Genomic DNA, 26123 nt, shown 5'->3' with positions numbered 1-26123 from the left:
CTTTGGGAGGCCGAGACGGGCGGATCACGAGGTCAGGAGTTCGAGACCATCCTGGCTAACACGGTGAAACCCCGTCTCTACTAAAAAATACAAAAAACTAGCCGGGCGAGGTGGTGGGCGCCTGTAGTCCCGGCTACTCGGGAGGCTGAGGCAGGAGAATGGCGTAAAAACCCGGGAGGCGGAGCTTGCAGTGAGCTGAGATCCGGCCACTGCACTCCACCCTGGGCGACATAGCGAGACTCTGTCTCAAAAAAAAAAAAACAGTGAATGGCCTGTTGATCTAATAATTTACAAATGAATTTGCTGAAGAAAAATGCAAAGTAATGATACTTATCAAACTGTACACATCAAATATGTACAATTCTGAGTATATCAGTTATACCTCAATAAAGCTGAAAATGCACAGTATTTTAAGATCAAACATAAAATATTTTTATTACCTTCTCCAGCGACAGAATTTCTGTCTTCTGATAAAGTTGTTTGTTCTGAGAAAGAAAATCTACCACCTGCATCAAAGCCTTCTGAGTACAATTCAGACTAATCCGTGTTTGTTCCTCATTATCAAACCTAGGGGGGAAAAATCACTCCATTTAGGCCAAATATAGCCAAAATGTATTTTACATAATCCACAGTTTACAAACTTACTATAATAGGAGATTAGATTTATGTAGAACTAAGGATTTAACCAACAGAACCCATTTAATCTGAAACCAATCCATTTTCTAGAATAGCATTTCTCTAAGTCTACTATGCATCAGAATCACCTGGAGAATTATTAAAACACAGATTGCTGGGTCCTACCCCTGGAGTTTTTGATTCATTATATCTAAGTGGGGGTCTGAGAGTTTACCTTTCTAACAAGTTCCAGGTGATGCTGATATTGCTGTTCCAGAGACCTCACTTTGAAACCACTGTTCAAGAACTGTTCTCAATCCTGATTGTGCATCAGAAATTTCCTGGCCGGGCGCGGTGGCTCACACCTGTAATCCCAGCATTTTGGGAGGCCAAGGTGGGCGGATCACTTGAGCCCAGGAGTTCAAGACCAGCCTGGGCAACATAGCAGGACCCCATTTTATTTTTTTATTAAAAAATTAAAGTTAAAAAAAAAAAAAAGGCCAGGCACAGTGGTTCACACCTGTAATCCCAGCACTTTGGGAGGCCGAGGTAGGTGGATCACCTGAGATCAGGAGTTCAAGACCAGCCTGGCCAACATGGTGAAACCCCATCTCCACCAAAAATACAAAAAAAAATTAGCCGGGCGTGGTGGGGGGTGCCTGTAGTCCCAGCCACTCCCCAGTGGCTGAGGCAGGAGAATCACTTGGACCTGGGAGGCAGAGGTTACAGTGAGCCGAGATTACGCCACTGCACTCCACTCTGGGCAACAGAGTAAGACACTGTCTTAAAAAAAAAAAAAAAAATTCCTTCTAGCTTCTTAAAATAACAGGTGCTGGATCCTTCCACAGAACCAGTGAAACAGAACATCTATGAATGGGGCTGGGGCAAACTGAATTTTTTTAAAGCCTTAGAGATAATTTTAAAACATTGAATTTGAGAATGTCTTGGACAGATTCTCAGGCAAACTCCATTCTAATTACAAGATCTGAGATGAATACAAAAATCTGCATTTTAAATAAGCACCTGATTAACAATCATGCAGGGGGTCCTTGGATCACCCTCCAGAGCCTCTCCAAAATTATTGGCATCAAGAAAGTTTCACATTTAACCATAAATTCTAAATATAATCATAAAATTCTAGAACTAAAGAACACCTTTAAAGATAATCTGGAAGCATTAATTATAAACTCTGCAATCATCTGTGAAATTTTTTTTTTTTTTTTTTTTTGAGACAGAGTCTTGCTCTGTCGCCCAGGCTGGGGTGCAGTGGCCGGATCTCAGCTCACTGCAAGCTCCGCCTCCCGGGTTTAGACCATTCTCCTGCCTCAGCCTCCCGAGTAGCTGGGACTACAGGCGCCCGCCACCTCGCCCGGCTAGTTTTTTGTATTTTTTAGTAGAGACGGGGTTTCACCGTGTTAGCCAGGATGGTCTCGATCTCCTGACCTCGTGATCCGCCCGTCTCGGCCTCCCAAAGTGCTGGGATTACAGGCTTGAGCCACCGCGCCCGGCCGAAATTTTTAAAAAAGAAAGAAAACCAATGCCTTGGTCCCTATCTAGTGGTAAAACTCAGATATTATCTACAATATGGAAAAACTGGAATCGAACTAAAAAGTCCATCAGTAGGAAGAGGAATGCTTAAAGAAACTACCGTTCATCCATAATAAGAAACACTACAAGCAATTAAAAATAATGAGAGGTTAGGCTGGGGGCAGTGGCTCATGCCTGTAATCCCAGCACTTTGGGAAATCAAGGTGGACACATGGCTTGAGCCCAGGAGTTTGACACCAGCCTAGACAACAAGTCAAAACCCTGTCTCTACAAAAGATACAAAAATTAGCCAGGCATGGTGGCAAGTTATAACTATAGTCCCAGCTATTAGGGAGGCTGAGGTGGGAGGATGGCTTGAGCCTGTGAGGTCAAGGCTGCAATGGGCTGTGATCATGCCACTGCACTGCAGCCTGGGTGACGAAGTGAGACCTTGTCTCTCAAAAATAAAAAATAAAAAAACAGCTGGGCACCATGGCTCACGCCTATAATCCCAGCACTTTGGGAGGCTGAGGCAGGCAGATCACGAGGTCAGGAGTTCAAGACCAACCCACCCAACATGATGAAACCCCATCTCTACCAAAAATACAAAAAAAAATTAGCCAGGCATGGTGGCGGGCGCTTGAACCAGGGAGGCGGAGGTTGCAGTGAGCCAAGATTGTGCCACTGCACTCCAACCTGGGTGACAGACCTAGACTTCGTCTCAAAAATAATAATAAATAATAAACAAACCAAAAAAACTCCTATCTCTGCCCTAAATAATGATTGACCTTATAAAGAGGCACTTAATGTATTTTTCACTTGAAGTGCTTGGCAGCTATAGTCCCAGCTAATTAAGAGGCTGAGGTGGGAAGACTGCTTGAGACCAGCAGCTTAAAGCCATGGCAAGCTACGATCATACCACTGCACTCCAGCATGGGAATCGCTTTTTTTTTTTTTTTTTTTTTGAGATGGAGTCTCACTCTTGTTGCCCAGGCTGGAGTGCAATGGAGCGATCTCGGCTCGCTGCAACCTCCGCCTCCTGGGTTCAAGTGATTCGCCTGCCTCAGCCTCCCGAGTAGCTGGGATTACAGGCATGCGCCACCAAACCCAGCTAATTTTGTATTTTTAGTAGAGACGGGGTTTCTCCATGTTGGTCAGGCTGGTCTCGAACTCCTGACCTCAGGTGATCCACCAGCCTTGGCCTCCCAAAGTGCTGGGATTATAGGTGTGAGCCACTGCGCCCAGCCTGGGAGTCTCTTAAAACAAACAAACAAAGATTATTCAGAAAAGTATTTCCCATGATGTTAAATTAAAAAACTGATTTATGAAAATATATATTTAAAATGTAAAGATAAATATAAAAAACAAAGAAAGTGCTTGGAAATCACTGATTTGCTGGGAACCAATAAAAGCCTCATCACCACATCACTAGGATCTATCTGTGTTCTCTAAAGTGAAAACAACTATCTTTGAACATCAACAGGATTAGAAATACTGTATATAAAATGCATAGTATAGTCCCCTGACATAGAAAATACTTAATAAGTGTTACTTGTTGTTTTTATTGTTTTGAAAAAATTCCATAGGTCTCCAGGACCCACAGACAAATGAGGAGTATGCTGCTTTGTAAACCAACTCTAGAGAAAATTATTTGTTTCAAGCCTAAATACCAGGGTTACAGACTTTGTAAGGAAGATGCTTACAAATAAATACACACACAAAAAAGAGAAAAATAAATTGTACCTAGCAGAAAAAGAAGTGACAGAAACATCACCAATTCCTTTCACTGCAGACATGACTTTGTCCAGGGCTTGGGTGTGGCTAACGTTGAATTCTACTCGGTGGTTTCCCTCTGTAGGGTAGTTGGGAGCTTTGGAAGGATGTATGGGCCTGGAGGTACAAGCTCCTAGAGAAAATATTGTGGGAAAATGGGAGTTTTGGGGGGTTAGAGGTTAACATTTAAAAGTAAGATAAACTATTATAGGCAAAATTTCTAAGAAATGACTTTTTTAAAAGATTCATTCTCATGCTTATATGACATACACACACATACATATATCCTTTAGATATACATCACCAGTCCCCTAGGGCTTTGGTATGGATGTACAAAATCAAATTATTTCAGAATTATTTTCCAAAAGATTCTTAAATCTCTGAAAAACTTGGACAAGAAAGACTGATTCATACATTTTCAGATAATACACAGAATGGTCTACTGTTTGGTAAATCTACCCATGTAAACCATCATTCAGGTTGCAAATGCTCATACTTTATTTGACCACATTAATCCAGATATCATAATAAAAGCTTCAGCCCAAAATGAGTAAACAAAAGACTTACTAAAGTAAAGCTAAAATCCATACATCATTCCCTAGGCATAAGTAAACATTCACTAAAAACATTCACTAAAACCCAGATGTCTATTTGCCTGATTTATCAATCAAGTGTATTCTGGAGAGACCTGAGCTTTCAATTCAACAAGCATTTTTCAAGTGCCTGGGTGACAGGCATTGTGCCACAAAAGTGAGGGATCACGAAGTTCAGCCCAGTAAGGAAGACTTCTGCTCTCCTAACTCCGTAAGAATAAAAAATGTTTCCTTTTTCAAATGCAATTTAACTGCCAAATTTCAGCAACATTATTTTAAATTTATTATACAAAAATGGAATCATACCCTCCCCAACCCTAAAGCAGTTAAAACTTTACTGGACAGACATTCTAAGGTTTCAAAGTATTTGCAGGGAAAATATCAAATATGAAAGAAGCTTCTCACCAAGCCCTTTAGCCAACCAGTTGTTGACGCCCTGGGGTGCGGCATCATAGGCTGTGTGAGGAGAGTAGATACCGACTCTGTTCTCCAGAGCCTGGATCACCAGGCGCTCCTTCCAGGTGTTCCAGGTTATGCGCTTCATGGGTCGGAAGATAGGCGGATGGTAGGAGAGAATGAGGTCTGCCTTCTTTTGCAGCCCCTCCTCCATCACTTCCTCAGTCAGGTCATTGGTCAGGAAGAGCGTATTTACAGTATGTGGTGGGCTTGGTTCCACCAGTAATCCAACATTGTCCCAACTCTCAGCAAAGGAGAGGGATGCAAAGTCATTCAAGGAAGAAAGGAGAGCCTTCAAATCCATGAAGGAACGGGAAGAACTGCAGATCAGAGAATCTACAAACCGGACTGTCGTGGGGACCGGGCGTACACAAGATGACAACATACAGAAATCAGGTAAAGTTCAAGTTTCTGAAGTCAAAACAAAGAAAATGGTACACAGGTACACTTTAGGCCTGGATCTTTGAGGCATCAAAGCATATGGGCAAAAGAACTGTCATCATAGAGATCTGGGTTCAAATAGTGGCTCTGCCACTTACCAGCACATAGTAACTTAGGTAAACCATTTAACCTCTCCAATCTTGTTTTCTCACCTACGAAATGGAGATACTATAGCCCACCTCACAGGCCATCCAGAGGAGCAAATGAATTATGTAACCTAGCAAAGTCTGGTACATAATACACAAACGTCCATCCCATCTCCTGCCTCACACACCCTTGTTCTTATTCTCCCTACCCTTGCTTCAACCAACCTCCTCCCTAATCCATTTCTCTAAATATTATCCTTCCTTTTCCCAAACCCCCTTCAACTTCTTAAATAAAACTTTTCTTGACCTCCCTTTTCAGCATCCTTCCCAAGGCTCCCAACCCCTCAGTATTCTCATTATTGAGTGTGCCCATTATGCTAAAGCTACTATGGAATAGGAACTATCTTTAATAAATCTCAGTATCGCTAATATAAGCCAGCACTAACTGCTTACTGCATAGAATGACACTGCTCACCTCCCCTGACTGCAACAGAATTTGGAGTTGGGGTGGTATATACTGACATTACAATGTGCTTTACCAAAAAACAGAATAATGTGGCGGGGCGCCTGTAATCCCAGCACTTTGGGAGGCCGAGGCAGGAGGATCACGAGATCAAGAGATAAAGACCATCCTGGCCAACATGGTGAAACCCCGTCTCTACTAAAAATACAAAAATTAGCTGGGCATGGTGGCGTGCACCTGTAGTACCAGCTACTTGGGAGGCTGAGGCAGGAGAATCGCTTGAACCGGGGAGGTGGAGGTTGCAGTGAGCCAAGATCGTGCCACAGTACTATGGCCTGGGCAACAGAGTGAGACTCCGTCTCAAAAAAAAAAGAATGTTTAAAATGTCAAGTGCTTTATCAGAATCAAAAATCAAGGAATACATAGGCAGGTCACTCTACAAATGGGCAGGGTCAAGGCAGAAGAAGGGAGAAGCCACTGCCCCTTAAGCAACATTTGCTACACAAAGGCCAGGCTCAAGAGGTGGAAGAGGTTAAGGTATAGGGTACTTTTCCCATGTAGCCTGTAAGCCTTCTAAATATCTACATCCAACAAGGAACTGAAAAGGTTGGCAAAAGAGGAAAGGTGGGAGGGCAATGGAAAGGTAGAAAAAAACTGCTGGCTCCAAAATATGCACAATTAGTAAATGTTTAATCAAATAACCACAAAAGATAATGCTGTCAACCCCATTCTTAAACCTACCACTTATAAACTGTTTGAAGAAAAGCATTTCATAGTATGCACAATAAGAAAGCATAGCCAACTGTAAATTTGATGAAATATCCACAAGCCAATTATTCCAAAAGCAATTTTTCAACGTTTCTATTTAATGAGATGAGGATGCTTATTTAATACATTATTTGAAGTGATACGGGGTCTCCAAAAACCACTCGAGGTCTTGTAAGTTTGTTTTTGTTTTCTTTTTGAGACAGGGTTTCACTAGTTGACTAGGCTGCAGTGCAGGGGCGTGATCTCTGCTCACTGCAGCCTCGACTTCCTGAGCTCAAGCAGATCCTCCCACCTCAGCCTCCTGAGTAGCTCGGACTACTGGCGCGGAACACCACACCTGGCTAATTTTTGTATTTTTAGTAGAGATAGAGATTCACGATGTTGCCCAGGCTGGTCTCAAACTCCTGCACTCAAGTGATCCACCTGCCTCGGCCTCCAAGAGTGCTGGGATTACAGGCGTGAGTCACCACGTCCGGCCTTGGAAGATCTTCTAATGGTCCTCATAGTACTCCGTTCTCCAGCATCTTCTACATCTGGCAAGCTCGAAAGTGAAACCCTAGTGGGCCACCATTCAGGTTTTGAGTTATTTACTGCAACAGATGAGGAAACTGCGAGGCTACATGGCCACAGTCAACAACGACAACAGGAGGCAGGATAGTATGGTGGTTAAGAGCACCGACTCTGAAGCCAGTCTGAATCCGAGAGCCAGAGCTGTGCAACAACAGGTAAATGACTTACCTATGCATTTTCCTCCTAAAAGGAAGTAGTGCCCAGGCCACAATATCGCGAGATTTATATGTAAAGCTGCAAACAGCTCCTGTCCTAAAGTAAGCACTGTTTACTACTAAGTAGCATCAGTAGGGCCCCTCTGCAAGTTGCAAACCGCTCCCTCAACGTTACCTCATCTATGCCTCATTTCAGCGCCACTTCAGGCCTTTTCCAGGGCAGTGAAAAACCACGAGACACAGCCAGTAAGTCTGAGTCAGGACCCCTGACCCACTAGTGCGCTGTGCTCTCGTGCGGCTGGGCAGTTTTCTGACCCAACCTCTTCTGCTCTGCTCTGCAGCACCAACACAACAATCACAGCCGACCCCAACCGGCACCTACCGCGTAGGTCACTACTACACTCGCGGGTTTTTAAATCGCCCACTACTCACCAGTCCCGGAAACTTCGCTGCGTCACTTCCGGTCCTGCGTCGGCGCTCCGGGCGCTGTGGCAATGGGCTCCCCGTAGCGAGAGAGCTGGGCGGAAGTGGTCCTTTCCGTTTGGCAGCCGAGTGTAAAGTGTTGCTTGAGGTTGGCCAGGTAGTTCTCGCCTTACATTTCTCTTCCCCGTGCATTAGTAGAGCTCCGTTTCACTTTCAAATTTCCAGTTGGGGATAAATTACATTGTCGTTTTGGTTTGAGATAGGAAGGAGAGGGGAAGGAGGAGGTGAGGCCGTAAGGGGCGTTTTCTCTCTTGGGTCCCGCGCCCAACTTCCGCCGGCCCAAAGAAACTATGATTTTGAACTAACAGACCTATGCTGGCATCTGCGATTACATTTTTACTGTTTTAACAACGGCTGTGCCGGGCGCGGTGGCTCACGCCTGTAATCCCAGCACTTTGGGAGGCTGAGGCGGGCGGATCACAAGGTCAGGAGATCGAGACCACGGTGAAACCCCGTCTCTACTAAAAAATACAAAAAATTAGCCGGGCGCTGTCGCGGGCGCCTGTAGTCCCAGCTACTCGGGAGGCTGAGGCAGGAGAATGGCGTGAACCCGGGAGGCGGAGCTTGCAGTGAGCCGAGATCGTGCCACAGTGCACTACAGCCTGGCGACAGAGCGAGAGTCCGTCTCAAAATGAAAAAAAAAAAAAAAAAAAGAAGAAGTTCATAGTATATTAGTGATAAGTGCTGTGGGAGAAGGAAATAGGAATGTCCTAGGGCTAAAGGGCTAACGCAGTTTTATGTAGGATTATCAGGTCAGTTAAACTTGACATTTAACCAGAAATGTGGAGGTGAGGAAATCAGCCGTAGAGATGTTCGAGTGTAAGAATTCCAGGCAAAAGGGACACCCAATGCCTAGACCCTAAGAGTATCTGGGTTATTGGGGGACTTGCAATGAGGCTCTTGAAGAAGAGCAAGCAGGGCAAGTAGGAGATGGGGAGGCTTGAATCGGGTAGGATCTCTCGTCATTACTTCTGTAGCTGGGTTTTTATTACGTAGAGGTTGCCATTAGAGTATTTTTTTATTTTTATTTTTTGTTTTTTTGACGGAGTCTCGCTCTGTCACCCAGACTGGAGTGCAGTGGCACAATCTTGGCTCACTGCAGCCTCCGCCTCCCGGGTTCAAGTGATTCTCCTGCCTCAGCCTCCCGAGTATCTGGGACTACAGGCGTGTGCCACCACACCTGGCTAATTTTTGTGTTTTTAGTAGAGATGGGGTTTCGCTATGTTGGCCAGGCTGGTATCGAACTCCTGACCTCAGGTGATCCACCCGCCTCGGCCTCCCAAAGTGTTAGAATTATAGGCGTGAGCCACCGCGCCCGGCGAGGATTTTTATTTAAAATGTGCAGTAAAGATGAGCGTGTGTGAGTTAAGACAGAAAAATGAGCCTAATTCTTTTTTTCTTTTGGGACTAGAGACTTATTTTTAAACTGGCTGTAAGGCTCTGAGAAATTACGTAGTCCTTCCTGAAACCACTAAGAGGAAAAATGGTAAGTTTTGAACAATTTTTATGAAATGTCTTTCATTGTAAGTAATTTTTAGAAATTCAGTCAAGGGCAATAAAAGTGCATGGAAATTGCAGTGGCAAGATAGAGAAATTGTATACCATTATTCCACTTAATATGGAATAATTCTTTTAAAAAATACACAAAATTACTTTAAAATTCTTTAATGTTGTCACTTAAAATGCACAGAATTTAGTTTCGCTCTTGTTGCCCAGGCTGGAGTGCAGTGGCGTAATCTCGGCTCACTGCAGCCTCTGCCCCCTGGGTTAAAGTGATTCTCCTGCCTCAGCCTCCCGAGTAGCTGAGATTACAGGCACCTGCCAGCACGCCCAGCTAATTTTTTGTATTTTTAGTAGAGACAGGGTTTCGCCATGTTGGGCAAGCTGGTCTCGAACTCCTGACCTCAAATGATCTGCCCGCCTTGGCCTCCCAAAGTGTTGGGATTACAGGCGTGAGCCACCACGCCCGGCCAGAATTTACCTTTTATGGAGAAAGGCTGATTACAAGATAGATAGAAATGGAAAGGGAGAGTTGAAGGAGCAGAAGAGAATAGACAGGTCTGACAATTTTAATTGGATTATTTTGCTCTAGATCTAAAGTGGGCAACTAAGCTGGGCGCAGTGGCTCACACCTGTGATCCCAGCACTTTGGGAGGCTGAGGTGAGATGATTGCTTGATCCCAGGAGTTCAACACCAGTTTGAGCAACATAGTGAGAACCCTGTCTCTACTTTAAAAAAATAAAATAAAGTGGGCAACTAGAACCTGAAGTAGAAAAAGCAATGAGAATAGTGCCCTGCTTCTCCCTCACACATCTTTAACCTGGTCATATTCTCTAACTGCTACATACTATTTAAGAAGAAGAAGGCTGGGCGCAGTGGCTCACACCTGTAATCCCAGCACTTTGGGAGGCCTAGGCAGGTTGATCACTTGAGGTCAGAAGTTCAAGACCAGCCTGACCAACATGGTGAAACCCTGTCTCTACTAAAAATACAAAAATTAGCTGGGTGTTGTGGCATATGCCAGTAATCCCAGCTACTTGGGAGGCTGAGGCAAGAGAATTGCTTGAACCCAGGAGGTAGAAATTGTAATGAGCAGAGATCACACCACTGCACTCCAGCGTGGGCAACAGAGCAAGACTCCATCTCAAAAAAAAAAAAAAAAAAAATGGAGAAATGGAAAAGGAACCCTCCAAATTGTTTTCTCCCTCTCTGGAATACAGTATTATATCAAGGGGTATACAGGTTACAGAAAAACAGGTACAACAAAAACAAAAAGCAAGCAAGAAAGCACTGTGGTTATCTCTGAGCATTTAGGATTTTAGAAACACTGACACTTGTTATATTTTTGTTAGTCGAGAAAGGAATTATTTTTTAACCTTATTTCTCAGAATTAAATTACCTAAGGAAAATGGTGGAAATTATGTTTTGAAAGATCATTTTCTCATCATTTTTCTATAAATAAGGATGTTGGTGAATTGCCATGTACATCAATAATACATAACAATTGTTTTTATTTTTCTTGATAAAATTCAAAGTTAAAATCTTTCCATCAAAATATTTACTTCCAAATTTTTATCATGGATACTACTTAACCCTAACATTTATATTCTGGAGTTTTTTCTCTATGTTGAGATCAATTTTGAGGAAAAAATACAACTTAGCTCTAAGAGCTGCTTTGTGGACGAGTCATCTCTGAAGCAGTATTTCTGTCTGTTTTTTTTCAGATTATCATCTTGAATATCCACATAGGGAAATAAACAATGCATAAAGTCACCTAAAGAAATTTCATTTGTTCTCACATTTTCTCTCCTTTTTAGTCTGTGACACTGCATACAGATGTAGGTGATATTAAAATTGAAGTCTTCTGTGAGAGGACACCCAAAACATGTGAGGTAAGTACCATTTACATATTCAACTTCAGTTAATACAACAAGATAACCACTTTGGAATTGAATAATCTAACCTAAATAACAACAACAAAACTTTCTGTAAAACCATTGTTAAGGAAAACCAGCCATCATAACTTCTGGCCTGATTTCCACTTGTTTGTTCAATGTCAAATGTGGATCAAAGAGAAGGTAGATAATTTTTCAGTAACGATAGAGTAGCCAGTATCTTTTTCTTTTGACTGATTTTCCTCGGGAAACATAATCATTAGGACATTATATTACTTTTTTTCTTTCTTTTATTTTTTATTTATTTATTTTTTTTTGAGACAAAGTCTTGCTGTGTCCCCCAGGCTGGAGTACAATGGTGCGATCTCGGCTCACTGCAACCTCCGCCTCCCGGGTTCAAGCAATTCTTCTGCCTCAGCCTCCCAAGTAAGTGGGATTACAGGCGTGCACCACCATGCCTGGCTAATTTTTGTATTTTTAGTAGAGACAGGATTTCACCATGTTGGCCAGGCTGGTCTCAAACTTCTGACCTCAGGTGATCCATGCACCTCAGCCTCCTAAAGTGCTGGGATTACAGGCATGAGCCACCGCACCCGGCCTTTTTTCTATTTTTTCAAGACAGAGTCTTGCTCTGTCGCCCAGGCTGGAGTACAGTGGCATGATCTTGGCTCACTGCAACCTCCGCCTCTGGAGTTCAAACAATTCTCCTGCCTCAGCCTCCCAAGTACCTGGGATTACAGGCACCCACCACCATGCCCAGCTAATTTTTGTATTTTTTTAGTAGAGACGGGGTTTCACCATGTTGACCAGACTGGTCTCAAACTTCTGACCTCAGGTAATCTGCCTGCCTCAGCCTCCCAAAAGTGCTGGGATTATAGGCATGAGCCTCTGTGCCCGGCAGAATATTATATTAAAGAATTGTTGTGTATATATATATTTTTTGAGACAGGGTCTTGCTGTGTCTCCCAGACTGGAATGCAGTGGTGCAATCACGGCTCATTGCAGCCTCAACCTCCTGGTCTCAAGCAATCCTCCCACCTTGGCCTCCCAAGTAGATAGGACTACAGGTGTGTGCCACCATGCCAGGCTAATTTTTTTTAATTTTTTATAGAGATGAGGTCTCACTATGTTGCCCAAGCTAGTCTCGAACTCCTTATCTCCAGCCATCCTCCCCACCTCAGCTTCTTGAAGCGTTGGGCTTACAGGCGTGAGCCACCATGCCTAACCTGTTCTATACATTATTTTGCCTGTTTGTTTATATTTATTTATTTATTTATTTTTGAGACAGAGTTCTGCTCTTGTTGCCCAGGCTGGAGTGCAGTGGCACAGTCTCGGGTCACTGCAACCTCCGCCTCCCAGGTCCAAGGGATTCTCCTGCCTCATCCTCCTGAGTAGCTGGGACTATAGGTGCCAGCCACCATGCCCGGCTAATTTTGTATTTTTAGTAGCAATGGGGTTTCACCATGTTGATCAGGCTGGTCTCAAACTCCTGAACTCAGGTGATCCACCCGTCTTGGCTGCCCAAAGTGCTGGGTTTACAGGCATGAGCCACCGCGCCCGGCCTGTTTCACCTGTTTAAATGACAAGGATGGAAGGAAGAAGAGTCACCTGTATATATTCATTTATTCAACGATTATTTATGGCTGGGCATGGTGGCTCACATCTATAATTTCAGCACTTCGGGAGGCTGAGGTAAGCTCAGAAGTTCTAGACTTACCTAGGCAACACAGTGAGACCCCCATCTCTACAAAAAAATACAAAAATTAGCCAGGTATGGTGGTATGAGCCTGTTATCCCAGCTACAAGGGAGGCCAAGGTGGGAGGATTGCTTAAGCCTAGGAGGTCAAGGCTATAGTGAGCTCTGATCACATGGCTACACTCCAGCCTACGTGACAGAGCAAGACCCTGTCTCAAAACAAAACAAAAAAACCATTATTTGTGAAAGGCTATCTTACCCCAGAGTCTGGAGATACAGTGATGAGCAACAGACGTTCCTTACCCTCATGGAGCCAATATTTTAGTTGTGAAAATAAGCAGGGCAGGAAAATTAAGTAATTATATTTTTAAGAAATTATTTTTATTTATTTATTTATTTTAAAGATAGAGATGAGGTCTTACTATGTTGCCCAGGCTGGTCTTGAACTCCTGGACTCAGGTGATCTTCCCGCCTCCCAGAGTACTGGGATTACAGGTGTGAGCTGCTGTGCCTGGCCTAAAATTAAGTAATTCTAAAAGGTGATAATGCCTTGAAAAAAATTAAGTGTTAAGATAGAGATTAATGGGAAAGGAAGAAGGTGAGGGCAGACGTAGCCAATAAACTAATACTTAAACTAAATGCAAAGGTATGAGGGCATCTCTGGAAAGAGGTATAAAAATAATATTCCAGCTATTCAGATTCAGAAAAGGTTGTGAAATAAAATTTTAAAAAATTCCAAGGTCAGGCACAGTGGCTCACACCTGTAATTCCAACTTTTTGGGTGGCTGAGGCAGGAGGATCATTTGAGCCCGGGAGTTCACGACCAACCTGGGCAACATAGGGAGACATTGTCTTTACAAAAAAAAAAAAATTCCAGGTATAGAAATATCAGGTATAAAGTCCCCCAGGTAAGAAAAGCTGCCCCTTTTGGATTAATTGTCAGAATGCTGATGGGGTTTAGGTAGTAAACAATAAGAAAGCAGTTCTTAGTATATGTGATGAGGAGATAAGCCAGGTACTGCAGGGCTTGTTAGGCCCTGCTGATGATTTTGTTTTGTTTTGTTTTGTTTTTGTCACCCAGGCTGGAGTGCAGTGGTGTGATCTCGGCTCACTGCAACCTCCGCCTCCCGGGTTCACACCATTCTCCTGCCTCAGCCTCCAGAGTAGCTGGGACTATAGGCACCTGCCACCACACCCAGCTAATTTTTTTTTATTTTTAGTAGAGACGGGGCTTCACCGCAGCCAAGATGGTCTCGATCTTCTAACCTGGTAATCCACCCACCTCGGCCTCCCAAAGTGCTGGGATTACAGGAGTGAGCCACCATGCCTGGCCGAAGATTTTGTATTTTATTCCAAAAGGAGAAGGAAGCTATTGAAGTGTTCTAGGCAGGGAAATGACATCCAACGTAATGCCAAAAGTCATAGTTTAAATATGCTGCTATCAGGTTTTCAGTAAATATGATTGGTTCTTTGTCTTAACTCGGTTTCTGCTGCATCATTTCTCAATCATTATTTTTACTCTCTTCAGAATTTCTTGGCTCTTTGTGCCAGTAATTACTACAATGGATGTATATTTCATAGGAATATCAAGGGTTTCATGGTTCAAACAGGAGATCCAACAGGTAAGTTATTCCATTAACTAAGATCTAAGGAACTGAACGTATAGTATGAAGAAGTGGGTAAAAGAAGAGGAATTAAAAACGTGGAGTTTTTGTTTTGTTTAATAAGTTCTGTTCTACAAGTGCAGAATATGTAGGTTTGTTATGTAGGTATATGTGTGCTATGGTGGTTTGCTGCACCTATCAGCCTGTCATCTAGGTTTTAAGCCCAGCATGCATTAGCTATTCGTCCTAATGCTCTCCTTCCCCTTGCTCCCCACCCCCAAACTAGCCCTGCTGTGTGTTGTTCCCCTCCTTGTGTCCATGTGATCTCATTGATCAACTCCCACTTATGAGTGAGATCATACGGTGTTTGGTTTTCTGTTCCCGTGTTAATTTGCTAAGAATGATGGCTTCCAGCTGCATCCATGTCCCTACGAAGGACATTATCTCATTCCTTTTTACGGCTGCATAGTATTCCATGGTGTAATTTTAAAGCAGAAATTATTAGCACCTACACCTAAAATATGAACAATATTGTGCTCACTTTGGCAGCACATATACTAAAATTTGAACAATACCGAGAAGATTAGCGTGGCCCCTGCACAAGGATAAGACGCAAATTTGTGAAGCTTTTCATGCTACAATATATGTATGAACAATATTTACAAGAAGGGTTATTCTGTTTTGTTTTTTGTAGGTCTGTTTTAATCTTCAGGTCTGTGAAGTTAAATTTGGGGAATTAGGAGAGGCCATATCGAATTTTGTTTATATTTAAGCAGTCAAACTCTATTCCTTAAGTTTTGGGAAATGAACTTGTTATCAATTTTAATTAAATACTTCTTTCGATTTGCTTCTCTTGTAACATAGGAACTGGAAGAGGCGGCAGCAGTATATGGGGCAAGAAGTTTGAGGATGAATACAGTGAATATCTTAAGGTAAATCCTCAATGCTTTAAAAATCTATTTTTTGAAAAAATTTTTGAAAAAAAATTTTTTTTTTTTTTTTTGAGATGGAGTTTCACTCTTGTCGCCTAGGCTGGAGTGCAGTGGCGAGATCTCGGCTCACTGCAACCTCCGCCTCCCGGGTTCAAGAGATTCTTATGCCTCAGCCTCCCGAGTAGCTGGGATTACAGGCATATGCCACAACACCTGGCTAATTTTTTTTGTATTTTTAGTAGAGATGGAGTTTCACCACGTTGGTCAGACTGGTGTCACCTGACCTCAGGTGATCCGCCTGCCTTGGCCTCCCAAAGTGCTGGGATTACAGGTGTGAGCCACCACACCCGACCAAAAATCTGTTTTTTCATGCCTTGCTTATGCATGGAAACTTTGATACACGTGTTATAGTAATACAAGTTAACATCATTGCAAAATGAGTAGACTTTTTTATAGTTTTTGTACATTTGACAAATGATGTCGGGGAGACTTGATAAATGGTGGTCCTAGCCTGACGTATAATGGAATCCCACTACCACATGGCTCTTGATATTGAGTTCATCTTTGAATCTAACCTGAAATGTTTAACTAGTAGTGTACCAAAGAGGCTTAATATCTCACCATAAAATTCATATTGAATGACATGAAACAGTGGCCTTTTTTGAGAGTGGGGAGGAAAGACTATCAAACTTCCTGGTTGCAATGTTGCCCATTATCAGTACCCAGCTTTTATCATCTTCTGTTAGATGTTTGAATATCCCTGTATTAATCTGACTTAATACCTGTGGTAGATCACAACTAGGTTAAAGAGAAGTGCATATAAATAGTCTTTACCATGGTAAAATTAGGGATTTTTAATTTTCTTTGTTATATTTTTGTGTGTTTTTCAAACCTCTGTGGAGTCTTTTTTTTTTTTTTTTTTTTTTGTCTAAAATAAAAAACTAGTGCATGCCTAGTTTTAAAAATCAATTCCACTTCCCAGAGATGCCTTCAGCTGATGACTTATTATGTGGTCTTTCAAACTTTGTATCTCCATAGAATGACAACTTTACGACTAGAAAAAGAGCGATGAAGTATCCTCAATCAGGGCTGGGTACAGTAATCCCAGCACTTTGAGAGGCCCAGTAAGGAGGATTACTTGGGGCCAAGAGTTTGAAACCAGCCAGTGCAACATAGTGAGACCCCCATCTCTACAAAAAAATACAAATATTAGCCTGTTGTAATGGCATGTGCCTGCAGTCCCAGCTACTCAAGAGGCTGAGGTGTGGGGATTGCTTGAGCCCAGGAGATGAAGGCTGCAGTGAGCCAAGATCATGCACAGAACAAGACCCCGTCTCAAAAAAAAAAGTCTATTCAATCAAAATATGCAGCTTAAGTGTATTATTATATTTACATTACATTAAAATGTACCCACAAAATTTCTGAAAAAAAATTCATTGCAGTGTTTATCTCTGGATGATAAGACTAGGAATAATTTCTTTTCGTTTTACTTTTTTTAAAACCTTTTTTTAGAGGCAGGGTCTTACTCTGTCCCCCAGGCTGGAGTGTAGTGATGCAGTCTTGGCTCACTGCAGCCTAAATTTTCTGGGCTCGGATGATCCTCCCACCTCAGCCCCCAGAATAGCTGGGTCTACAGGTGCATGCCACCATGCCCAGCTAATGTTTGTATTTTTTGTACAGATGGTGTCTCACTATGTTGCCCAAGCTGGTTTCTTTTACTTTTCTATTGTAAGGAAATATATTAGTTTTGTTACAGGATTTGAGGCTGGGAGGTGATAAACTTTTTGAAAAGTCAACTTTTTCCTGAATGAATAACTAAACAATTTTTTAGGTATTAATTACTACATTAATGACTGCTTCCATATACCAGTTGAAAACCAGAGACTGGCTATGACAGAATCACCTGTGAAACTTTGTTGTTTGTTTTTGAGACTGAGTCTCACTCTGTTGCCTAAGCTGAGTGCAGTGGCCTGATCACGGTTCACTGCAGCCTTGACCTCCTGAGCTCAAGCAGTTTCTCCTGCCTCAGCCTCTCAAGTAGCTGGACCACATGAGTGCACCACCATGCCCAGCTAATTTCTGATTTTTTTGTAGAGACGAGGTCTCGCTCTGTTGCCCAGTCTGGTCTGAAACTCCTGGACTCAGATGATCCTCCTGTCTTGGCCTCCCAAACTGTTGGGATTCCAGGAATGAGCCACTGCAATTGGCTGGAAGTTTTAAAACTATAACAGATCACGGCCTTGCCCTCCTAAAAATAAACAGTCAGTAGGGCTGGTTAGGACTGAGACTATATTTTAAGGTTCCTAGATGATTCTTTTGCAGGCAGAGTTAACGACCATTACATGCCTGGTGCAGTGGCTCGCCTGTAATCCCAGCACTTTGGGAGGCTGAGGTGGGCAGATCACGAGGTCAGGAATCAAGACCATCTTGGCTAACACAGTGAAACCCCATCTCTAGCAAAAAATACAAAAAATTAGCCGGGCGTGGTGGCGGGTGCCTGTAGTCCCAGCTACTTGGGAGGCTGAGGCAGGAGAATGGCATGAACCCGGGAGGCAACGCTTGCAGTGAGCTGAGATCGTGCTGCTGCACTCCAGCCTGGGTGACAGACCAAGACTCTGTCTAAAAAAAAAAAAAAGAACCATTATGTATTATACACCTTATACACCAAGGTTATAGATATGTATTGACTGTTCATATCTTCTGACCCAGGAATCCATTCCCAAATGTTTACTCAAGGGAAACTTGTAAGTATGCACCAAGAGATGTGTACAGGAGTGTTCTGATATAGTGTTTGTAATAGCAAAAGTCTAGAAACAACCCAAATGTCCCTTGATTGTAGATAAATCACCATGTAGATTGTGGATAAATTGCAGTACATTCATCAGTGAAATATCAGTAAAAAATCAGTAATAAACTATGGCTATGTGTACAGGTATGACCTTAGAACTGTAACAGTGTTATTTGTAGAGAGCATTTCCCAGAAGACTAAAATGTTAGGATGTAATTATATTCAGAAGGAAAAGGAAAGAATGTGTTGTTTAGGCATGTGTAATGTGTTAGGGCTGGGCACAGTGGTTCACTCCTATAATCCCAGCACTTTAGGGGGCCCAGGTGAGAGGACCACTTGAGGCCAGGAGCTTGAGATCAGCCTGGGCAACATATTGAGCCCTTGTCTCTACTAAAAGTCAAAAAATTAGCCAGGTATGGTGGTGTACATCTGTAGTCTCAGCTACTCAGGAGGCTAAGGTGGAAGGATTGCTTGAGCCTAGGAGGTCAAGGCTACAGTGAGCTGTGATTGCACCACTGTACTCTAACCTGGGTGACAGAGCGAGACCCTGTCTCTAAAAAAAAAAAAAAAAAAAGGAAAAAATGAAAAAAAAAGTATTAGAATAGTGGTTACCTCTTGTAGAGGCTGAGGTAATAGATGGAGAGGAGCACATAGATATATGTAATTAATTGGTAACTTTTATTTTTTCTTGAGCTCCCATTATCCAATGAATTGGTAAATTTTAACTCTGAAAGCTGGGAAATACATTAATGGGTGCTTATTTTATTAACTTATATTTTTATTAACTATATTTTTGTGTATGTGTTAAGTATTACATGTGTATGTATTAAATATTACATGTATATGTATTAAATATTACATTTGAGTGGTAAACACCTTTTAGGGAAACAAGCATTAATATTTTTATATAGGTGCATCTCTATGACTTACTAGCGTCACCCAATGAATAGCTAAAGCTAGAGTAATTGGTGGAGTTACTTGTAGTATATTACAGGCACCTCCCTGTAACATAGTTCACAGTTATATCTTCATTCTTATCAGTAAGGTCCTTTTAATTTCTCTACACAGTCTCTGGTAAACAAATATGATAGTAGAGCTAGCTGAGACCTTTCTTAGATTGTTCAGTCCTGGGGTTATAAACTGACTGCCCATGAGTGGAACACCCACAGATGCATTTTCTATGGCCCATTAGTTTAAAAAAATATATTTAATGCCATTAGTTAAGAGATAGCCTATTCATTTTGCCAGACTTCATCTCTCTTTAATGTTTACATTCTTCCCAATTGTCAGTTTATCTGCTTGACCCTTGTGAGCATCTGAATTATGAATAGACCCTTGAACTAGTCCAGCCTCCCTTGTTTTACAGATAAAGAAACTAGCAAGAGTCCATTATATGTGAGAAGAGATTGTGGGCAAATTGGTTTTGTTGCCTACCTGATCGTTTCATTCCAGCACACTATTCCTTAATATAAATGTAAGGATTATTTATATTATTTGTTGGTGTTGCAAAAAGCGTCCATGGCTGTATTTCTTCAAAGTGAAAATGAAATTAATTGAGAAATATGATTTGATATATTAACCTTTTACATACAAGTTTTCAAGTATACAGAAAAAGTAGAAACTGAACATTTGGATTACCCGTAATAAAAGTTGGTTAAATATTTTCTTGCTCCCTTAAATATTGTGAAGGCAAAGAGTGAATGTCTTGGCTGGAGTGGTGATTCACACCTGTAATCCCAACACTTTGGAAGCTAAGGCAGGCGGATCACTTGAGCCTAGGAGTTAGAGACCAGCCTGAGCAACATAGTGAGACCCCCATCTCAAAATATTTTTAAAAAAGAAGACAAAGGTGTGCCTGAATACTATATTTGGGATGGTTATATAAAAGCACAGTTAATACTTTGATGTGTCTTTTTCAGCACAGTGTTAGAGGTGTTGTATCTATGGCTAATAATGGCCCGAACACCAATGGATCTCAGTTCTTCATCACCTATGGCAAACAGCCACATTTGGACATGAAATACACCGTATTTGGGAAGTGAGTATTCTGGTTATGGTTTTCTTTTAGCATTTCAACGCAGGTGCATATGCTCAGCTGTGATAGTAGCATAACTAATATTGAAAAGAGTGACGCAGAGCGCAATGTCTCACACCTGTAATCCCAGCACTTTGGGAGGCCAAGGTGGGCAGATTGTCTGAGGTCAGGAGTTCAAGACCAGCCTGGCCAATGTGGCGAAACTTCATCTCTACTAAAAATATTTTTAAAAAATTAGTCGGGTGTGGTGGCACACACCTGTAGCCCAGCTACTCAGGAGGCTGAGGCAGGAGAATTGCTTGAACCTGGGAGATGGAAATTATAGTAAGCCACAATCATGCCGTGGCACTCCAGCCTGGGTGACAGAGTAAGACTGCCTCAAAAAAAAAAAAAAGAAAAAGAAAAAGAAAAGAAAAAAAAGAAGAGTGTGAGAGTGTGAGAGCTAAATGTACCTGGAGTTTAAGTCTACTGCTTAGCAACCCTGTGGCCTTGGGAAAGTTATAATCTCCCTGAGCCTTATTTTCCTTATTTTTATAAAAGAGGCCAGTAATTTTTTCAACATTGTTATGCAAATTAACATAGTATATCTATTTTCTTTTTCTTTTTCTCTTTGAGACGAAAGGCTCTCTTGCCAGGCTGGAGTGTGGTGCAGTAGCACAATCATGGCTCATTGCAGCCTCAACCTCCCGGTCTCAAGTGATCCTCCCACCTTAGCCTCCTTAGTAACTGGAACCACAAATGTGTACCATCATGCACAGCTACTTTAAAAAAAAACAAAACCAAAAACACTCTTTTTGTAGAGACAGGATCTCACTGTGTTGCCCAGGCTGGTCTATTTTCATTAATAATAGCATTTCACAGCAACTAACAGATCTGAAAAATAGTGGCTTAAACAAGATGGACTAGCATGGTGGTTCCATTTTGTTACCAGTGTTCTAGTCTCCTCTGTCATAATATTGGCAGCACAGCTTTTATCAAAACTTCTGTGTATCAGGCAGGAAAGAGGAGGAAAGACAAAAGGTGCTTGCCAGCTGATTCAGCTTTTTTAATTAACAGAACTTTCCCAGGCCTGTAATCCCAGTGCTTTGGGAGGCTGAGACAGGAGGATCACTTGAGGTCAGGAGTTCAAGACCAGCCTGTGCAACGTAATGAGAACCCATCTCTATAAAAAAGTTTAAAAATTAGCCAGGTGTGGTGACAGACAACTGTAATCCCAACTACTCAGGAGGCTGAGGTGGGAGAATCACTGGAGCCCAGGAATTTAAGGCTGCATGAGCTGAGATCACACCACTGTACTCCAGCCTGGGCAACAGAATGATACCCTATCTCTAAAAAAAAAAAAAAAAAATCCGGTGCAGTGGCTCACGCCTGTAATCCCAGCACTTTGGGAGGCCAAGGAGGGTGGATCATGAGGTCAGGAGATCGAGACCATCCTGGCCAACATGGTGAAACTCTGTCTCTACTAAAAATACAAAAATTAACTGGGTGCGGTGGTGTGCGCCTATAATCCCAGCTACTCAGGAAGCTGAGGCAGGAGAATGGCTTGCACCCGGAGGCGGAGATTGCAGTGAGCCAAGATTGCGCCACTGCACTCCAGCCTGGTGACAGAGTGAGACTCTGTCTCCAAAAAAAAAAAAAAAAAAAAAAGAACTTTCCCAGAAGACCCAGAACTTAGTAATGTGACCACTCCTTACCTACAGTGGAGGGTAGAAAATATATTTCAGCCACATTGCCACCCTTACTAAAATTAGATTTCTCTGAGTAAGAAGAATGGCTCCTAGGAAGGTGTTTTGCACTTTCTGCCAGGGTATCTGTTAAAAGTACTATATATGGGAGTTCCTTTTATAAATCAGTGGGAAGTCAATTTGTCTGTTCATTCAACAAATAATTATCATGCTTAATAAACCAAGGCACAATTCTAGAGTTTGTTCTATTTAATAGTTTGGATGCCAAGTTAGGTTAATTAAAAATAGAGGACTCCCAGCCTAGGCAACATAGCAAAACCCAGTCTCCACAAAAAAGTTTAAAAATTAGGTGTGGTGGCTCACACCTATGTTCCCAGCTACTTGGGAGGCTGAAGTGGGAGGATTGCTTGAGCTCAGGGAGTCAAGGCTGCAGTGAGATCTAGACAGATCTTTTCTTTTTCATTCCATATACATGTGTCTAATTTACACAATAATAATCAAGGAAAAAAAATATTACAACACCTAGTAGTTTGGTTTTTTTGTTTGTAAATAACCCAGTTTCCCTCTTATTTTATCCCTTAACCCATCATTCAAAATTATTGTTCAGTTATTACCAGGACTCATTTTACTGGATTTGTGACAAAACTGTAGAGTTTAGAACAAAGATTAACCTTAGGTTCATTAATTCCTTGTTTGTTGTATACAGATGCACACAGATTTTTCTGGGAAGATGATCCAGTAACTTTCCTCTAGTTCTCCAAGGGGTCCGTTTCCCAGATACTTGACTCTACTTAAACTGCCTCAGTTCTACCTGCCGGGTTTTTTTAACTTTTTACCTGAAACCTATGTTTTCTATATTCTCTGTTTCTCTTACTGACCCAGAAGGTGAGAAAGCTTTTAAGACTTATAATTTAAAGACTTAAATGTCTACATTTAGGGGTAAAATCAAAATCTTTTGGTTGAAGTGCCCTTTTTGTGAAAATGCAAGATAAAATGCAAATCTGTTAATTTTTTTTTTTTTTTTTGAGACAGAGTCTCGCTCTATCGTCCAGGCTGGAGTGCAGTGGTGTGATCTTGGCTCACTGCAAGCTCTGCCTCCTGGGTTCACGCCATTCTCCTGCCTCAGCCTTCCAAGTAGCTGGGACTACAGGCGCCCACCACCACACGCCTGGCTAATTTTTATTATTATATTTTTAGTAGAGACGGAGTTTCACCGTGTTAGCCAGGATGGTCTCAATCTCCTGACCTTGTGATCCACCCGCCTTGGCCTCCCAAAGTGCTAGGATTACAGGCGCTAGCCACCGTGCCCGGCCAAAAGCCACTCTTTCTTAGTAAATGTTTTAGACTGAAATTTCCAAAACTTGTATTTGAAGAATAGCTCTCAATATATTTTTTCTTGGTGGTAACATGAAGTGGGATTGCTAGAGGCTGAGTTAACTGTTAGTCTTCTCTTCTCCTATTTTTATTACTTCTTATTGTTACCCAGAAGCAAAAAGTAGAAATACCGTAATTAGGCCAGGCACGGTGGCTCATGCTTATAACCCCAGCACTTTGGGAGGCTGAAGTGGGCAGATCACTTGAGGTCAAGAGTTTGAGACCACCCTGGCCAACGTGGTGAAATCCCATCTCTACTAAAAATACAAAAATTAGCTGTGCATGGGGGCATGTGCCTGTAGTGCCAGCTGCTTGGGAGGCTGATGCAGAATTGCTCGAACCTGGAGGAAGAGGCTACAATGAGTCGAGATAGTACCACTGCACTCCTGTCTGGGCAAGGGGAGTGCGACTCCATCTCCGGAAAAAAAAAGAAAGAAATACTATAAACAAACAATTAACTGCCGGGTGCGGTGGCTCATGCCTATAATCCCAACACTTTGGGAGGCCAAGGTGGGCGGATCACCTGAGGTCAGGAGCTCAAGACCAGCCTGGCCAACATGCTGAAACCCCATCTCTACTAAAAATACAAAAATTAGCCGAGCATGGTGGCAGGCTCCTGTAATCCCAGCTACTCGGGAGGCTGAGGCAGGAGAATCGCTTGAAACCGGGAGGTGGAGGTTGCAGTGAGCCGAGATCGCGCCATTGCACTCCAGTCTGGGGTACAAGAGTGAGACTTCGTCTCACAAAAAATAAAAAATAAAAACAAAAACAAGGACAAAGTGGGGTGGTCACCTACTTCAGGACTCTTCATTGTAGGGCAACATTGATAATAGTGTCATCTACTAGCTTTCTCCAGCTATTTCCTGTAACACAGAAATCTTTATGACTAGTGTGTTGTAATAAGAAATACATATTTGGACTTCATCCCTTGTTTCTAGCATGGTTCTTTTAAAAACCTTGCAATTTCCTGAGTGACAGGAGTGAAAGGAATATTTTATTGTTCATAATAAGCCCCATTCAACCATACCTGAGTTTATGCTAATGAGGTGACTCTTGGTGGGGTTCTGGATAGCTTCAGAATGGAGGGCTGGTTGCCAGAGGAATCAGCCATGTATTTTTAGAGGGCTGGAACATTCAGTGACCTCCTATTCTTGACCTCTGGGAAGGAGAGAAGGGCTGGAGATTGAGTTCCAGTCACCAGTGGCCAGTGATTTAATTAATCGTGCCTACCTAATGTGCCCTCCGTAAAAACCCTAAACAGGGTTTCAGAGCTTCCAGGTTGGTGAACACAAGTAGATACTGAGACGGTAACACACCCTGAGAAGAGCATGGAAGCGCTGTGCCCCCCTCTCAGACTTTGCCCTATGCATCTCCTCCATTTGGTTGTTCCTGAGTTGTAACCTGTATAATAGCCGATAATAAATAAAGTGCTTTCCTAAGTTCTATGAGCCATTTTAGAAAATTATTGAACAGAGCCGGGGGGCATGAAAAATCCCAAAGCATATCTGGTTAGTCAGATAGTACAGATCACAACCAGGACTTGGAACTGGCATCCGAAGTAGTAGGGGCTGTCTTGTGGGATTAACCGGCGTCTCTGTTCACTCTTTGTAGTTAGTGTCACAATTAAATTGTAGGGCCAGGTGTGGGGGCATGCACTTGTAGTCCCAGTGAGACCCTGTCTTTAAAAAAATAAATAAAATTTTGAAAAAATAATTAAGTTGTGGGATACCCAGAGAATTGGAGAATTGGGAAAACCCACACATTTGGTGTTGGAAGTGTGAAAGTGTAGAAAAACAGTTTGTTTTCCCTTTCACTGGTTATATTAGTCCCATTGGTAGCTGTTCTGTGTCAGTGTATGAATGGGGTAGAATATACTTTTAGGTACTATGGTGGAAATATTCCTACCTTTTGTATTGTTAATTAAGGGCATAAAAGTAAATTATTTCTGAATTTTGATCCGTATCTATGATGGAAAATCAATATTTTGTTGTACATTCAACTAGAGAATTCAGAGATCTGTAAGACTTGATTTCTTTTAAGGAGACTGTAATTGTCATAGATATGGATATCATGTTTCAATTTAAGGAAATTTTCATATGTTATATTGTTTCTCTTTCAGGGTAATAGATGGTCTGGAAACTCTAGATGAGTTGGAGAAGTTGCCAGTAAATGAGAAGACTTATCGACCTCTTAATGATGTACACATTAAGGACATAACTATTCATGCCAACCCATTTGCTCAGTAGCTGTAATAGACCTGGACAAATAACTTGACAAATTGCTGGAACACACTTATTGTGGTTTACCCGGTTTTAATTATGTACCTCCTGAATCTAAAAATTTTTTAGAGATTCATCTCTAAATTTTTCAGAGATTACATCATCCTTCTGCTTGTTTACAACTATGATCTTCTACGAAATGATGATACCAAGGGGCACCCAACAGCTTTTATCCCCATTCTTAGAGCATAGTCTTTATTATAACGATTATCCAACATATTTCTTTAATTTTAATACAAAAAATACATCATTTAATTTTTGTTACATATAAACATTCATTTTTAAATGCTGAGCCTCAAGTGCAGGCATTTTTGAGCGGCCTGATTACGTAGTCCTACCACAGCAAGTCCATATCCTGGAAGTGTTACTTTATAATAAAATTAAAAATGTTTTAAGGAATTAAA

The 26123-nt window shown here is 42.0% G+C and overlaps 2 protein-coding genes and 1 non-coding gene across 26 annotated transcripts in view; 2 read left to right on the top strand and 1 right to left on the bottom strand.

Moving 5' to 3' along the window:
• NIF3L1 (NGG1 interacting factor 3 like 1) overlaps positions 1 to 7917 on the bottom strand; it is an 80079-nt gene extending 72162 nt beyond the window's left edge. For 8 of the 20 annotated variants that reach the window (XR_013401792.1, XR_013401791.1, XR_013401795.1 and 5 more), the window contains exons 1-4: positions 7880 to 7917; positions 4914 to 5375; positions 3886 to 4048; positions 441 to 567 (exon numbers count right to left, since the gene is read on the bottom strand). Coding sequence is in view for 14 of the 20 variants with exons in the window: in XM_077956324.1 (XP_077812450.1) it covers positions 441 to 567; positions 3886 to 4048; positions 4914 to 5349 (726 nt within the window). In the remaining 6 variants the exon portion in view is untranslated. Of the gene's footprint in view, positions 1 to 440; positions 568 to 3885; positions 4049 to 4913; positions 5377 to 7460 lie in introns of those variants that run through there. The other 12 variants (XR_013401794.1, XR_013401796.1, XM_077956327.1 and 9 more) reach the window with 3 other exon arrangements.
• Positions 7918 to 7979: 62 nt separating this feature from the next.
• PPIL3 (peptidylprolyl isomerase like 3) lies at positions 7980 to 26123 on the top strand. 5 transcript variants are annotated; one of them, XM_028830454.2, is made up of 7 exons: positions 7980 to 8027; positions 9342 to 9416; positions 11249 to 11323; positions 14551 to 14644; positions 15491 to 15558; positions 20266 to 20384; positions 25560 to 26123. In XM_028830454.2, exons 2-7 carry the CDS (start codon positions 9414 to 9416, stop codon positions 25684 to 25686), a joined length of 486 nt encoding a protein of 161 aa, XP_028686287.1. In that variant the 5' UTR covers positions 7980 to 8027; positions 9342 to 9413; the 3' UTR covers positions 25687 to 26123. The 5 variants fall into 5 exon arrangements, with proteins under 5 accessions (XP_028686287.1, XP_014966099.1, XP_014966097.1 ...); XM_015110613.3 differs by lacking the exon at positions 7980 to 8027 and adding an exon at positions 8212 to 8549; XM_015110611.3 differs by lacking the exon at positions 7980 to 8027 and adding an exon at positions 8413 to 8682.
• On the top strand, positions 15160 to 15266 carry LOC114671552 (U6 spliceosomal RNA). The gene has a single exon (XR_003721594.1). It is a non-coding gene; the product is annotated as a U6 spliceosomal RNA (small nuclear RNA).

The sequence above is a fragment of the Macaca mulatta genome, chromosome 12 (genome assembly GCF_049350105.2).
Source record: "Macaca mulatta isolate MMU2019108-1 chromosome 12, T2T-MMU8v2.0, whole genome shotgun sequence".
In the NCBI taxonomy this organism is placed as follows: domain Eukaryota; kingdom Metazoa; phylum Chordata; class Mammalia; order Primates; family Cercopithecidae; genus Macaca; species Macaca mulatta.
This window is presented reverse-complemented; position numbering and strand designations above follow the sequence as displayed.